This window comes from Schistocerca americana, chromosome 5 (assembly GCF_021461395.2).
Source record: "Schistocerca americana isolate TAMUIC-IGC-003095 chromosome 5, iqSchAmer2.1, whole genome shotgun sequence".
In the NCBI taxonomy this organism is placed as follows: Eukaryota; Metazoa; Arthropoda; class Insecta; order Orthoptera; family Acrididae; genus Schistocerca; species Schistocerca americana.
In genome coordinates this window covers 460,080,457-460,094,611 of record NC_060123.1, presented here as the reverse complement: position 1 = coordinate 460,094,611, position 14,155 = coordinate 460,080,457, and the positions used below count along the sequence as shown (strand labels likewise).

Here is a 14,155-nt window from a genome sequence, read left to right as displayed (position 1 = left end):
ATCACACGTCCATGGGGCACTCATGATGATACCCTTGCCTCTGAACACTTGCTCTCGAGGACAACGTACTGGGTTCTATTATTTAAGAAGTCTTAGAGCCACTCAAATAGCTGTGAACTTATTCCATATGCTCATACCTTCATTAAGAAGCTGCAATGTGGCACTATGTCAAATGCTCTCTGGAAATCTAGAAATATGGGGTCTGCCTGTTGCCCTTCATCCATAGTTCACAGTATTTCATGTGAGGAAAGGGAAAGCTGAGTTTTGTATGAGTGATGCTTTCTAAAACCCTGTTGATTCCTAAACTTCTCAGTCTCAAGAAAGTTTATTATATTCAAACTCAGAATGTGTTAAAGAATTATGCAGCAAACCAAAGTTAGCGATATTGGTTTATAATTTTGCAGGTCCGTACTTTTTCCCTTCTTATGCACAGAAGCCACCTGTGCTTTTTTCCAGTCACTTGGGATTTTGTACTGGGTGAGAGATTCATGGTAAATGGAAGCTATATAAGCGGCCAATGCCATAGAGTAATATTTGTAAAACTGAGTTGGTATTCCAACTCTATTAATGTGCAACAGTGGGCAGGGGGCCTGGTCTCTTGGGGTGCCCTTCCGCCACATGACGACGGTGGGTCTCAGATTGCTCCCAGCTGATGTCTACTGTACCATATTATGTCTTACCCCCTGACTCTTTCAACAATTTAGTCTTAACGTGTCTTATGACCATTCTCTGTATTTCCTTTTGCCCACTTTGTTTGTGGTTTAAAATTGAGTGACTTCCTCCCATGTTTCTGACATGCCCAGTATAGAAGTGCTGATGAGCATAGTAGTTTGTTCCCTTAATATTCCATAATCCATCCACCCATGTAGGTAATTTTTCTCTGGTACGTGGCCTTCTACTGTGGTGAGAGGACCCACCGGTTTCTGATGCATGAGGCATATGTACTCATTATGCCTCATTTTAATGGAGTACATGTTACATTCTGAGCTGTTAATGGTTGCCCTGCCTTTTGATTTAATGGAAGAGATTATTGTAGTTTTTATAATTCTGTGAACTGTCCAGACTTGGATCTAAACAAATAGCATTGGTATTGCAGTGAGTTGCAACTGTTTGCTTAAAGAATAGTAATCAGCCAAATAGATGTACGTGCTGTAGTTTTTAGTCTCTCTCTCTCTCTCTCTCTCTCTCTCTCTCTCTCTCTGTGTGTGTGTGTGTGTGTGTGTGTGTGTGTGTGTGTGTGTGTGTCAAATTCCATATTAACATTTGGCTCAAATGTGATACTGGCTTCTCTTCTCTGAGTGTAGTACAAGGGCTAGGTTTCAGAATGAAATTTCACTCTTCAGCGTAGAGTGCACTGATATGAAAATATGAAACTTTGTGGTAGATTAAAACTGCTTGCCTTTTGCAGCAAGTGCTCTACTGTCTGAGTTATGCAAACCCGACTTATAATCCATCCTCACACTTTTATTTCATCCACTACCTCATCCCCTACCTTCTAAACTTCACAAAAGGTAGGAGATGAGGTACTGACGGAAGTAAAGCTATGAGGACAGGTCGTGAGTATTGTTTGGGTAGTTCAACTGGTAGAGCACTTGCCCGTGAAAGGCAAAGGTCCTGAGTTGGAGTCTTGGTCCGGTATGCACTTGTAATCTGGCAGAAAATTTCAGGTCTAGGTTTGCTTGAAAGATGATTTTTTTTTTTCAGTGAAGTGCTGAACTCACTGAATATGAGATCTTGTTTGTGTAAACAGCCTAATAACAGTGTACGATGGGGTCCAAAATAAATATTGGTTCCATTTTAACACACATCATTTTGATAAGTGAATTACGCTTTGTCATTGGTTCAACCATTTACAGTTTTCAGTAGATTGCTGTACCCAACTCTAATTTTGAACTGAGCCTGTTTCTGCAAACATATGATTCATGTTTAATATAATGTCCTCCATAAGAACTCATATCACAAGGTAAAGTATTTTGGTGCGTGTACCATCGGCCTGCATCAACAAAATATTTGAGGAAGGAGGGGTGTGTGTGTGTGTGTATGTGTGTGTAAAAGGGGAGGGGGGGGGAGAGAGAGAGAGAGAGAGAGAGAGAGAGAGAGAGAGAGAGAGAGAGAGAGAGAGAGAGAAGCCTTTCATCATTACTTGCAGTAGCATTTTGCTTCAACAACTACTAATAATAAAATTTTCATTTGCAGATTGTTGGTGAAGTTCTTAAGCAGCTAACCGAGGAAAAATGTAAGTTTGTATGTTCATGTTGCATTCAACTACTTTGATTTAATTATATTTTCATTGTTTCTCTGAGGAGCACATCTCTAGTGACCCTGTGCAAAAAAGCTTTTTGTTTCTAAAATAATACTTCCTTTAAATGTCTTTGGCAAGAAATGTAATTTTAGTTCGATATTAATGCCAGTAACAATAAAAGAAGGGAAGGATCAAAGATGGACAGGACATATAGGTGTGCTGTAAAAGGAAAGAAAATATGGAAAGTTAAGGGGGTGAAAATGAGATACACTGGGACAAGAACTTGACACAGCACTAAGAGACCTAAATTGAAAGTAGGCTTCGGGAGTTGACGACATTCTCTCAGAATTATTTAGATCTTTGGAGAAACCAGTACTGTTCCACCTAGTGCATTGATTAAATGAGATGGGAAAAATACCCTCAGACTTTTAAAAAATAAAATAATTCCAACACACTGAGGTTGCAAAAGTCATGGGATATCACCCTAGCGCGATGCCTCTATAACTGTCCACAAATATAAAAGTGTTGCAGTGCAGGAATTTGTGCACAAACTGACCTCTTGATTATGTTCCATATATGGTTGATGAGATTCATCTTGGGTAATTTGAGTGCCCAAATCATTCACTCAAATTGTCCTGAATGTTCTTCAAACCAGTTGCAAACAGTTGTGGTCTGGTGACATGGTGCATTGTCACCCATAAAAATTCCATCGTTGTTTGTGAGAATGAAGTCCATGAATGGCTGGCTGCAAATGGTCTCTGAGTAACCAAACACAGCCATTTCCAGTAAATTCCAGTCCATTCCATGTAAACACAGCCCTCATAATTATGGAGCCACCACCAGCTTGCACAGTGCCTTGTTGACAACTTGTGTCCATGGCTTCGGGGGTCAATGCCACACTTCAACTGTACCATCGACTCTTACTGAATTCAGGGCTCACGTGACCAGGCCACAGTTTTCCAGTCATCTAGGGTCGAACTGAGGATCATGAGCCCAGGAGAGAAGCTGAAGGTGATGTACTATTTGGAAAGGCACTCAAATTGGTTGTCTGCTGCCATAGCCCGTTAACACTAAATTTTGCCACGCTGTCATAATGATTATGTTCATTGCCTGTCCCACATTGATTTCTGCAGTTATTTCACAATATGTTGCTTGTCTGTTAGCACTGACAACGTAATGCAAACGCCGCTGCTCTCCGTCATTAAGTGAAGGGCACTGGCTACTGCATGGTCTGTGGTGAGATGTTGTTGTTGTTGTTGTTGTTGTTGCGGTCTTCAGTCCAGAGACTGGTTTGATGCACCTCTCCACGCTACTCTATCCTGTGCAAACTTCATCTCCCAGTACCTACTGCAACCTACATCCTTCTGAATCTGTTTAGTGTATTCATCCCTTGGTCTCCCTCTACAATTTTTACCCTCCACGCTGCCCTCCAGTACTAAATTGGTGATCCCTTGATGCCCTAGAACATGTCCCACCAACCGATCCCTTCTTCTGGTCAAGTTGTCCCACAAACTTCTCTTCTCCCCAATCCTATTCAATACTTCCTCATTAGTTATGTGATCTACCCATCTAATCTTCAGCATTCTTCTGTAGCACCACATTTCGAAAGCTTCTATTCTCTTCTTGTCTAAACTATTTAACGTCCACGTTTCACTTCCATACATGGCTACACTCCATACAAATACTTTCAGAAATGACTTCCTGACACTTAAATCTAAACTTGATGTTAACAAATTTCTCTTCTTCAGAAACACTTTCCTTGCCATTGCCAGTCTACATTTTATATCCCCTCTACTTCAACCATCATCAGTTATTTTGCCCCCCAAATAGCAAAACTCATTTACTACTTCAAGCGTCTCATTTCCTAATCTAATTCCCGCAGCATCACCCAACTTAATTTGACTACATTCCATTATCCTCGTTTTGCTTTTGTTGATGTTCATCTCATATCCTCCATTCAAGACACTGTCCATTCCATTAAGCTGCTCTTCCAGGTACTTTGCTGTCTCTGACAGAATTAAAATGTCATCGGCGAACCTCAGTTTTATTTCTTCTCCATGGATTTTAATACATACTCCGAATTTTTCTTTTGTTTCCTTTACTCTTGCTCAACATACAAATTGAATAACGTTGGGGATAGGCTACAACCCTATCTCACTGCCTTCCCAACACTGCTTCCCTTTCATGCCCCTCAGCTCTTATAACTACCATGTGTTTCTGTACAAATTGTAAATAGCCATTCACTCCCTGTATTTTATCCCTGCCACCTTCAGAGTTTGAAAGAGCGTAATCCAGTCAACATTGTCAAAAGCTTTCTCTAAGTCTACAAATGCTAGAAAAGTAGGTTTGCCTTTCCTTAATCTATCTTCTAAGATAAGTCGTAGGGTCAGTATTGCCTCATGTGTTCCAACATTTCTACGGAATCCAAACTGATCTTCCCCAAGGTTGGCTTCTACCAGTTTTTCCATTCATCTGTAAAGAATTTGTGTTAGTATTTTGCTGCTGTGACTTATTAAACTGATAGTTTGGTAAACAAAAGTGCTGGCAGGTCGATAGACACACAAACATACACACAAAATTCAAGCTTTCACAACAAACGGTTGCTTCATCAGGAAAGAGGGAAGGAGAGGGAAAGACAAAAGGATCTGGGTTTTAAGGGAGAGGGTAAGGAGTCATTCCAATCCCGGGAGCGGAAAGACTTACCTTGGGGTGGGGGGGAAAGGACAGGTACACACACACACACACACACACACACACACACACACACGCGAAGACATTTGTAAAGGCAAAGAGTTTGGGCAGAGATGTCAGTCGAGGCGGAAGTAAAGATATATTTTTCCCATGTGGAATGTTTCCCTCTATTATATTGATAGTTTGGTAATTTTCACATCTGTCAACACCTGCTTTCTTTGGGATTGGATTTATTATATTCTTCTTGAAGTCTAGGGTATTTCGCCTCTCTCATACATCTTGCTCGCTAGATGGCAGAATTTTGTTAGGCCTACATTCTCTTCCATTTCCATAATATTGTCCTCAAATATTGCCCTTGTATAGACCCTCTATATGCTCCTTCCACCTTTCTGCCTTCCCTTCTTTACTTAGAACTGGGTTTCCATATGAGCTCTTGATATTCATGCAAGTGGTTCTCTTTTCTCCAAAAGGCTCTTTAATTTTCCTGTAGGCAGTATCTATCTTACCCCTAGTGATATTACTGATATGCGCCCCTACATCCTTACATTTGTCCTCTAGCCATCCCTGCTTAGCCATTTTGCACTTCCTGTTGATCTCATTTTTGAGACATTTGTATTCCTTTTTGCCTGCTCCATTTACTGCATTTTTGTATTTTCTCCTTTCATCAATTAAATTCAGTATATCTTCTGTTACCCAAGGATTTCTACTAGCCCTCATCTTTTTAATGTTCTTTCAGTTTATCCAGGTCCCATCTCCTCAAATTCCCATTCTTTTGCAGTTTATTCAGTTTTAATCTATAATTCATAACCAATAGATTCTGGTCAGAGTCCACATCTGCCCCTGGAAATGTCGTACAATTTAAAACCTGGTTCCTGAATCTCTGTCTTACCAGTATATCATCTATCTGAGACCTTCCAGTATCTCCAGGCATCTTCCATTTATTCAACCTTCTTTCATGATTCTTGAACCAAGTGTTAGCTATGATTAAGTTATGCTCTGTGCAGAATTCTACCAGGCGGCTTCCTCTTTCATTCCTTACTCCCATTCCATATTCACCTACTACATTTCCTTCTCTTCCTTTTCCTACTATCGAGTTCCAGTCACCCATGGCTGTTAAATTTTCATCTCCCTTCACTATCTGAATAATTTCTTTTATCTCGTCATACATTTCATCAATCTCTTCGTCATCTGCAGAGCTAGTTGGCATATAAACTTGTACTACTGTGGTAGGTGTGGGCTTCGTATCTATTTTGGCTACAATAATGCGCTCACTATGCTGTTTGTAGTAGCTTACCCGCATTCCTATTTTTTTATTCATTATCAAGCCTACTCCCTCATTATCCCTATTTGATTTTGTATTTATAACCCTGTATTCACTTGACCAGAAGTCTTGTTCCTCCTGCCACTGAACTTCACTAATTCCCACTAAATCCAACATTAACCTATCCATTTCCCTTTTTAAAATTTCTAACCCCTCCTGCCCGATTAAGGGATCTGACATTCCACGCTCGGATCCATAGAACGCCAGTTTTCTTTCTCCTGATAACAACATCCTCCTGAGTAGTAGTCCCCCCCCCCCTTTGTATACTCTACAGACTGTGAATCTCAGAAGATTGGTTTCCCTAATGATTTCCAAAATGGAATGTCCTATTTGTCTAGCTCCATTTATCATTCCACAATCAGTCAGTTAATTCCCATGGTGCAGTCATAATATGTTGGAAATCTTCTAACATGAATCAGCTGAGTACAAATGACAGCTTCGCTAATGCACTGCCCTTTTATACCCTGCATATGCGATACTACTGCCATCTGTAAATGTGCAATCACCATCCCATGACTTCTGTAATTTCAGTGTGTTAAAGAATACAGATGTTAGCAAAACTGAGTCATCATTTAACAGAGTCATGTATGCAGAACACTAAAACAAATTATCCACAGAGCAATTGAAAGATTGGTAAAAGCTGGCCTGTGGGAAGGTCAGTTTGAGCTCCAGAGTGATGAAGGAATATGGAAGGCAATTCTGACCAGATGACTACATTTATTGCATTTGTAGATCCAGAAAAAGCTTTTGAAAATGTTGACTGCAATATAAACTTTCTATTTCTGAGATAATAGGGATGAAAGACTTGGAGGAAATGGCTATGTAAAACTTAAAAGGAAACTGGACAGCAGTTATAAGAGTTGAACATGAAAGGGGAGCTGTAGTTGAGAAGACTCAATCAGGATTGAGCCTCTTCCTTGCATTATTCAGTCAGTAATGGACATCAAGGAGAAATTTTGAAATATAGCGCTATAGAAGAATGAAGAAGACAAGGTTTGTGAACCTGCTAACTAATGAAGAGAGCTGAATCAAAGATTTGTGACACATCATGACTAAACGGAGAATTTGATAGGTAGGACACATCCTTGGGCATCAAAGGATAGTTAATATGATAGTGGAGGAAACTGTGCGAGTTCAAATAATTGGAGACTATAGGTTAGACTGAAGTAAACTATTTCAAATGGATGTAGGTTACAGCAACATAACAAAGATAAAGAGACTTGGTAAAGGTAGACTAGTATGGAGAGCTGCATCAAACCAGTCTTTGGACTGAAGACCACAACAACAATATTAATGCATTTGACTGTTGTTGGTGATTCACTCTTGATTAGTTGCAGTTGTTACGTCCCCACCACTCCCCAATTTCTATTTTTCCTTGTCCACTGTCTTATCTCACTTTAAAAGTAGTGCATTGTAGCTGTATTTTAGTTGTAGTTTTTGCTTTTATCAGTATCAACCAAAAGTCACTTCTACATTACAATAAATGTAGGAAAGCTATTGCTACACTTGAGTTTAATGTTGTATTTAGTAACCATCTGAAATACATAAAAAATGTACTACTTTATTTACGTATACAGAAATAGATTATGGAAGTCTTTGATATAGTTGTTTGTTTCATTGTGCTCAAGCAGTTTCTTTTAACAGTTATAGTGAAAGCAACAAATGGCCCTCGATATGTAGTGGGCTGCAGAAGACAGCTGGACAAAGCTCGCCTAAAGTCAGGTACGCGAGTAGCACTGGACATGACAACACTTACAATTATGCGTTACTTGCCAAGAGAAGTTGATCCATTAGTGTACAACATGTCACATGAAGATCCAGGAGAAGTTACATATTCTGCAATTGGTGGTCTCAGTGAGCAAATAAGAGAGCTAAGAGAGGTATGGCTGATAAATACTGATATATTAATCGTAAAGTAGAAGCAGATTTAGAATTAAAACATTATTGTAAATGAAACAATTACTAATAAACTTAAGTTATATTTTTTCATGTATACCACATTGAAAGTTGACCAACAGTGCTTCAATTGTCTATTTGATGTAGCAATATTCTGAGTAGTAACTTATACGTAATCTTCCCTTAGCCGTCAAATAACTTTACCTGATGACTGAATTCTAAAGAACATAATCGTTTCTCATTTCATATACATGAACAATATAATTGTGTGCATGTAGAGTGTTATAAAGATTTATTTTATGTCATTAAGTAGTTAATATCTATTTTTGTGGCACAATATACACTTGAGTTTTATACCGTCTTGGGGGATACAATTGCTAAACAATTTGCGTTGGAGCTCTCCTTTCCCACAAATCTCTGGATCTGATAGACGACCACTTTCAGAAGTAAAGTGATACACTGAATTAAACACAAGCTTCTTTATTTTCTTAACATTTATATTATGAATGCATTTGTAAGGCACATGACAGGACCTTTCAGTATTGTTTGCCTATCTTCTTGTTGTGAATTTGATGATTAGAAATTGTCTCACTGCAGAAAATTGTAAAGCTGTTTCTCCTTTGACGTTGCACAAATGTAGAACAAACAGATAAAGAGGAGTGATTGTGAAACATGTAAATGACTAAAATTACTCACCAATGAAAAGGCAATTGGATCTGACAGATTACCTTAACAACTCTATTTGTAAATTACATGGGAGAAGTGACTTCTTTTTAGCAATAGTTTATTGTAAGTCTTGGAGCAGTGAATCATTCCAATTGATTAAAGTGGAGGTCATTTCTGCTTACTAGAATAATACTCAGAAAGATTTGTATAAGTATAGGTCTCTGTATTGCTGACATCAATGTGTTCTATAATTATGTAATATGAATTGTGATTCTGTGTTGCAAGCTTTTTGCAGATAGAAAAACTCCTCTGCAGGAATCAAAATGGATTTAGCAGAAAGCATCTCCCTCTGTTTATCCGTGAGATTTAGAAGATTGTAGGTAATGGCATGCAGATTGATGGCTGTCAGCAGAAGAGGAAAACAAAATAGCCTCAGGGATAGGGAGAGGGAGATGGTGGGGTGGTGGGAGAGGGAGATAGGCCAGGAAGAGAATGAGGGTATGCTGGAAGGTCAGATAGCATGCTCTGGGCAAACCACCTCACCTAACCGAAAGTAATAGTTTCAGGAAGACTTTACCTAGTTTTTCAAGGGGCGTTAAGGTCTGTAGTTCATGCCAGGTCACACTTCACTGCACTCCGTGGTTACACTACTTATTATGCAGTGTCATTCCTCAGTTTACAAAACATTGCTTTTTTGTGCTTTTTTAATCAGGTAAATAACTTCAACTTGAAGTTCATTTCATTATGGGAGCCTTGATAATATAAGTGCCAGATACATGTTATAATAATCATAACTTTTCAGAAAGTGTTTAGGTACTGAAATGATTATATTACAAACTAGAGGTAAATACAAGGAATTCTTATATGTTGTTATAATACACACATGATAATTATTTCTCACTTTTATGACATTTGTGATCTGTTCATCTATATTTACATCTGCATGGATATTCTGCAAATCACACTTAAGTGCCTGGTAGATGGTCTATTAAACCATCTTTACAATAATTCTCTAATATACCACTCACAAACAACACGCGGAAAAAACGAGAACCTATATCTTTCCGTGTGAGCTCTGATTTCCCTTATTGTATTTTGATGATCGTTTCTCCTAATGAAGTTCAGCGTCAATAAAATATTTTGGCATTCGGAGGAAAAAGTTGGTGATTGAAATTTTGTGAGAAGATTCTGCTGCAGTGAAAACCGCCTTTGTTATAATGGTGTCCATTCCAAGCCCTGTATCATGGCCATTACACTATCTCCCCTATTTAGCGATAAGACAAAACATGCTGCTCTTTGTTGAACTTTCTCAATGTACTCCGTTAATCCTATCCAGTAAGGATCCCACACCAAGCAACACTACTCCAGAAGAAGATTGACAGATGTAGTGTAGGCATGAGTTATGACCTCTTTAGATTGTATTTGAAATTGTGTACTATGTACATTTGCATATGTGTTCTCATTGCAGGTAATTGAACTACCACTGTTAAATCCAGAGCTGTTCCAGAGAGTTGGCATCACCCCACCTAAAGGTTGTCTTCTTTATGGACCTCCAGGCACAGGAAAAACTCTTCTTGCACGTGCAGTAGCAAGTCAGTTAGATGCCAATTTTTTGAAGGTAGGTCATTTCACTAACCTGGGGCAGCAATGTTGAAAATACTGGAATGGAATATATTCAGTGGAATGAGTGTAAGGGAACTCCTCATTCTAGAGAGAAAGCAATTTGTATTAGTGTAAATAAATACCAAGATGATTATTTTTAATGGCTGTGTTGTTTTTGTCTAATTATCATCAAATTTAATGGGTGCTGTAGCTAATTAAGGCATTTTCAGTAAAGTGCTAATAGTTCTGCAAAGGGAATCAGCATTTCTGTCACCTTCAGAAATGTAGCAAAGTAAGATAGTGGAAGGGAAAGGGAGTGACTTAGAGAGAGAATGGACAGCAACTATGAATTACCTCCTGTGTCAGGGTCAAAATAAATCAAAATGCAATAAATAATTTCAAAGCACACTATCCAAGTATACGGAATATAGTACATATCTGTACCATTGGAGGTTGATGAGAGAAAAATTTTATTGAACTCTGATGGTATTTAAGGAGTATGAAGTGGGATAACTGGCACCAGCCAGTCGTAAATGTACTGTTTCAGAAAAGAATGAATAATAATATTCATTCACATTATCTGTGTGCCTTTCACTACACTTAGATACAGAATGTCACAAAATAGTTATTAGCTGGGAGGTTGTCTTTGCTGCTGTTTTATAGGTTTTGGGTGGGAATTGGGAAAATGTTGGGAGTATTAATCTGGTATGAAGTTAGGTGAGTGAAGCAGTTGTTGTCATAATGACATAGAATGTGAATAATTCACTACTTGGTATTAAGGGGTCTGATTTGTTTGCATAAAAAGGAAACACATAAGTTCTCAGTATCTAATTCAGTATCTAATTTGACTGCTAATAACACTTACTGCTTAAATTAATTGGCATATTTTTTTGTTTCTAGGTTGTCTCTAGTGCTATTGTGGATAAATATATTGGAGAAAGTGCTCGTCTGATTAGAGAAATGTTTAATTATGCTCGTGATCATCAGCCATGTATCATCTTTATGGATGAAATTGATGCTATTGGTAACTATCTGATGTTTGTGAAATACTAGAGGATATAGCTATCAAAATATTTAAATAATTAACCTATCATAGACAACTGAAACAGCTGTACATAAAAATAAAATAATTTTGAATATAAAAATTTTGGGTAAATAGTAACATATTTCATTCAGGTGGTAGAAGGTTCTCAGAAGGAACATCAGCAGATAGAGAAATCCAAAGAACTTTGATGGAGCTTCTTAACCAGATGGATGGCTTTGATTCCCTGGGTCAGGTATGTTTATGTTAAAGTAACTGCATCCTTTACAGTTAATAAGACTCTTAAGCATTAAGATAAGCTAAAAAGTAATTTTACTCTTTAAATACATCTGTCATATTAGTGGGGTATGGATAATTGTAGAAAGTACACTAGGTGACTGATAGTTGAAGTACGTTAATATAATGTATACTATGTTAATTTTGGTGACTGAAGCTCAATGGCTGTTATCAGAAGATCCAAATTTTGCTTTATCTTTGTAGATGATACACTGAGGAATAAAGAAAATAGAAGGATACAAGAATAAAACATAGTTCTAGTCTTTGGATGAAAAGGCTGTCAGTGAAATATTTGAACTTAAACAGATAGTTCCTAGGGAAATGGGTTGTAATTAAATTTTGACAAGATTTGGTACAAACAGTGCAGTAGTTCTCTACCAGCTATAAAATTAGTATATTCATACAGTGAGGTGAAAGATGTAGATAGTGTTAAGTTATTTGGACTACAGATGGATCACAACCATAACTGGAAAACCCACATGCTAGAATTTGTGAAGTGTCTAAGCTCAGCTATACTTTCAGCATTTGCAGTTAATGCTATAGCTGATGTAAAATGAAGAAACTAGTGTAGTTAGCATATTTCATTGACCAATGGGTTTTGGAATCGTTTTTTGGGAAACTCAACTTATAGGACTAATAAAGGGTCTTTCATTAATCCTTTAACTGCCGTGGTTGAGTTAATTGCTCATGCACTGCCATTCCACATGTGCTGAGGACTTGTTTAAAACTGACCCCCTAGGTTTTCGCGAAGCCCTGTTGACATGTTTAAGCATCCTATTATGCCGACCTCTCACTGCTACAGATAAGTTGTTTCTGTATCTCGGTGAATAAAAACATTTTGAGTATTTCATCAAACATCACATGTGCCTCCTTGCATGCTATCATTTGCAAAAAACGCTGGTTGATATCCTGAACAGTTTATGAAATATGATGACAGTTAAGACAATGATTCGTGATGCACTAGGATGGAAATGGGCACCTTGCATGTGTCCGTTCATCAGGTATAAAAATCAGCAACTCAAGACTGAAGTGAGATATCATTCTGCTCTAAATTTCAAGTAAATTTTGAATATATTACCTACATTTCATAAACTGCAATGTATGAGCTAAAATCTGCGCAAAGTTTACGTTATTACCTCTGCAAACTCTAAAGTTTCATTCAGTGTTTCACTTAATATGATGCAGCGCAGCAATATATCATATAACGAAAAGAAATTCAATCCTTTATTAAGGGAAGGTCTTAGATTGTAAGGTGTGCAAAAATCTAATTTTTTTCGCCTAATTGTCTTCTTAAAATCGGAAGATAAGTATCTCATAGTGGCCACATTATCAGCATTTTGCGAGCAGTACAGCCATAACAAAGTTGCACTTGGCGGAGAATGCAGAGAGCATGTCTGTAGCAGTGAAAGGATTAAGAATGATACTCTGCTGCAGAGTGAAAATCTCATTCAAGAATGATACTTTTTAAAATTTGAAAAAGCAATAAACCACACAATGCATAAAAGTGAATGGTACTTTATTTGAAGCATAGACATTGCAGTTATGTTGTGAACAAAATATCATTTGGAAATGTCCACCATAGCTTTGAACATGACACATGCAATGTCTCCAATTGTTAGTCACTCTGTCCAACACTAGTGGTTTTAGCCTGTCGAATGTCCACCTCGAAATGTTCCAAAGTTCATGGCTTGTCGGGGTAGACCTGGACTTTGATGCTACCCCAAAGAAGAAAAAAAATCCATGGATGTTAAATTACCTGACCGGGCAGTCAATGCACAGATCCATGCTTGAGATGATCCGGTTGCCAAACTTTTCTCTCAGCAAATTGAGCATAACATCAGCTGTGTGGCATGCTGTGCCATGCTGCTGGAACCACATGTTTTCAATACCTGCGGTCTCAGTATCTGGCCACAGAAACTCACATAACATGGATCTGTAGCTGTTGCCATTGACAGTAATGGTTTTTCTCTCATTATCTCGTAAGAAATAATGTCTGGTGATGCCCCTGCATCATAAACTGTGCCACATGGTGAGTTTTTCTGAATACAGTAGTACTTCATGGACCACTTGTGGGTTGTTCTCTCTCTCTCTCTCTCTCTCTCTCTCTCTCTCTCTCTCTCTCTAATAACAACAATTTTTGTCATTGAGACAGCAACTAAGACAAAAATGTGCCTCATTTGAGATTATTTTTCCATTGAAATCTGTATCAGCTTCCACTGCTGTATGTCCCAGTCATCGAACTTGCGACACAATCTGTGATCTTTTGGTTTTAACTTTTGAGTCGATACAACTTTATACAGATGCAGGCCTAAATCCTTTTGTAAGATTCAACAAGTTGTCTCAGATAGCCACAACTCTGAGATCATCTTGAAACTGATACTTTTGGCTTTGTCTCAATACTGGTTGCTATTACTGTGTG

At 38.1% G+C, this 14,155-nt stretch overlaps 1 protein-coding gene across 1 annotated transcript in view; it reads left to right on the top strand.

Annotated features, from left to right (window-relative positions):
• LOC124615957 (26S proteasome regulatory subunit 10B) overlaps positions 1-14,155 on the top strand; it is a 61,224-nt gene that overhangs the window by 31,828 nt on the left and 15,241 nt on the right. The window contains exons 3-7 of the mRNA XM_047144161.1: positions 2,197-2,236; positions 7,899-8,134; positions 10,285-10,434; positions 11,319-11,442; positions 11,595-11,695. Of these exons, the coding sequence (XP_047000117.1) occupies positions 2,197-2,236; positions 7,899-8,134; positions 10,285-10,434; positions 11,319-11,442; positions 11,595-11,695 (651 nt within the window). The remainder of the gene's footprint in view (positions 1-2,196; positions 2,237-7,898; positions 8,135-10,284; positions 10,435-11,318; positions 11,443-11,594; positions 11,696-14,155) is intronic.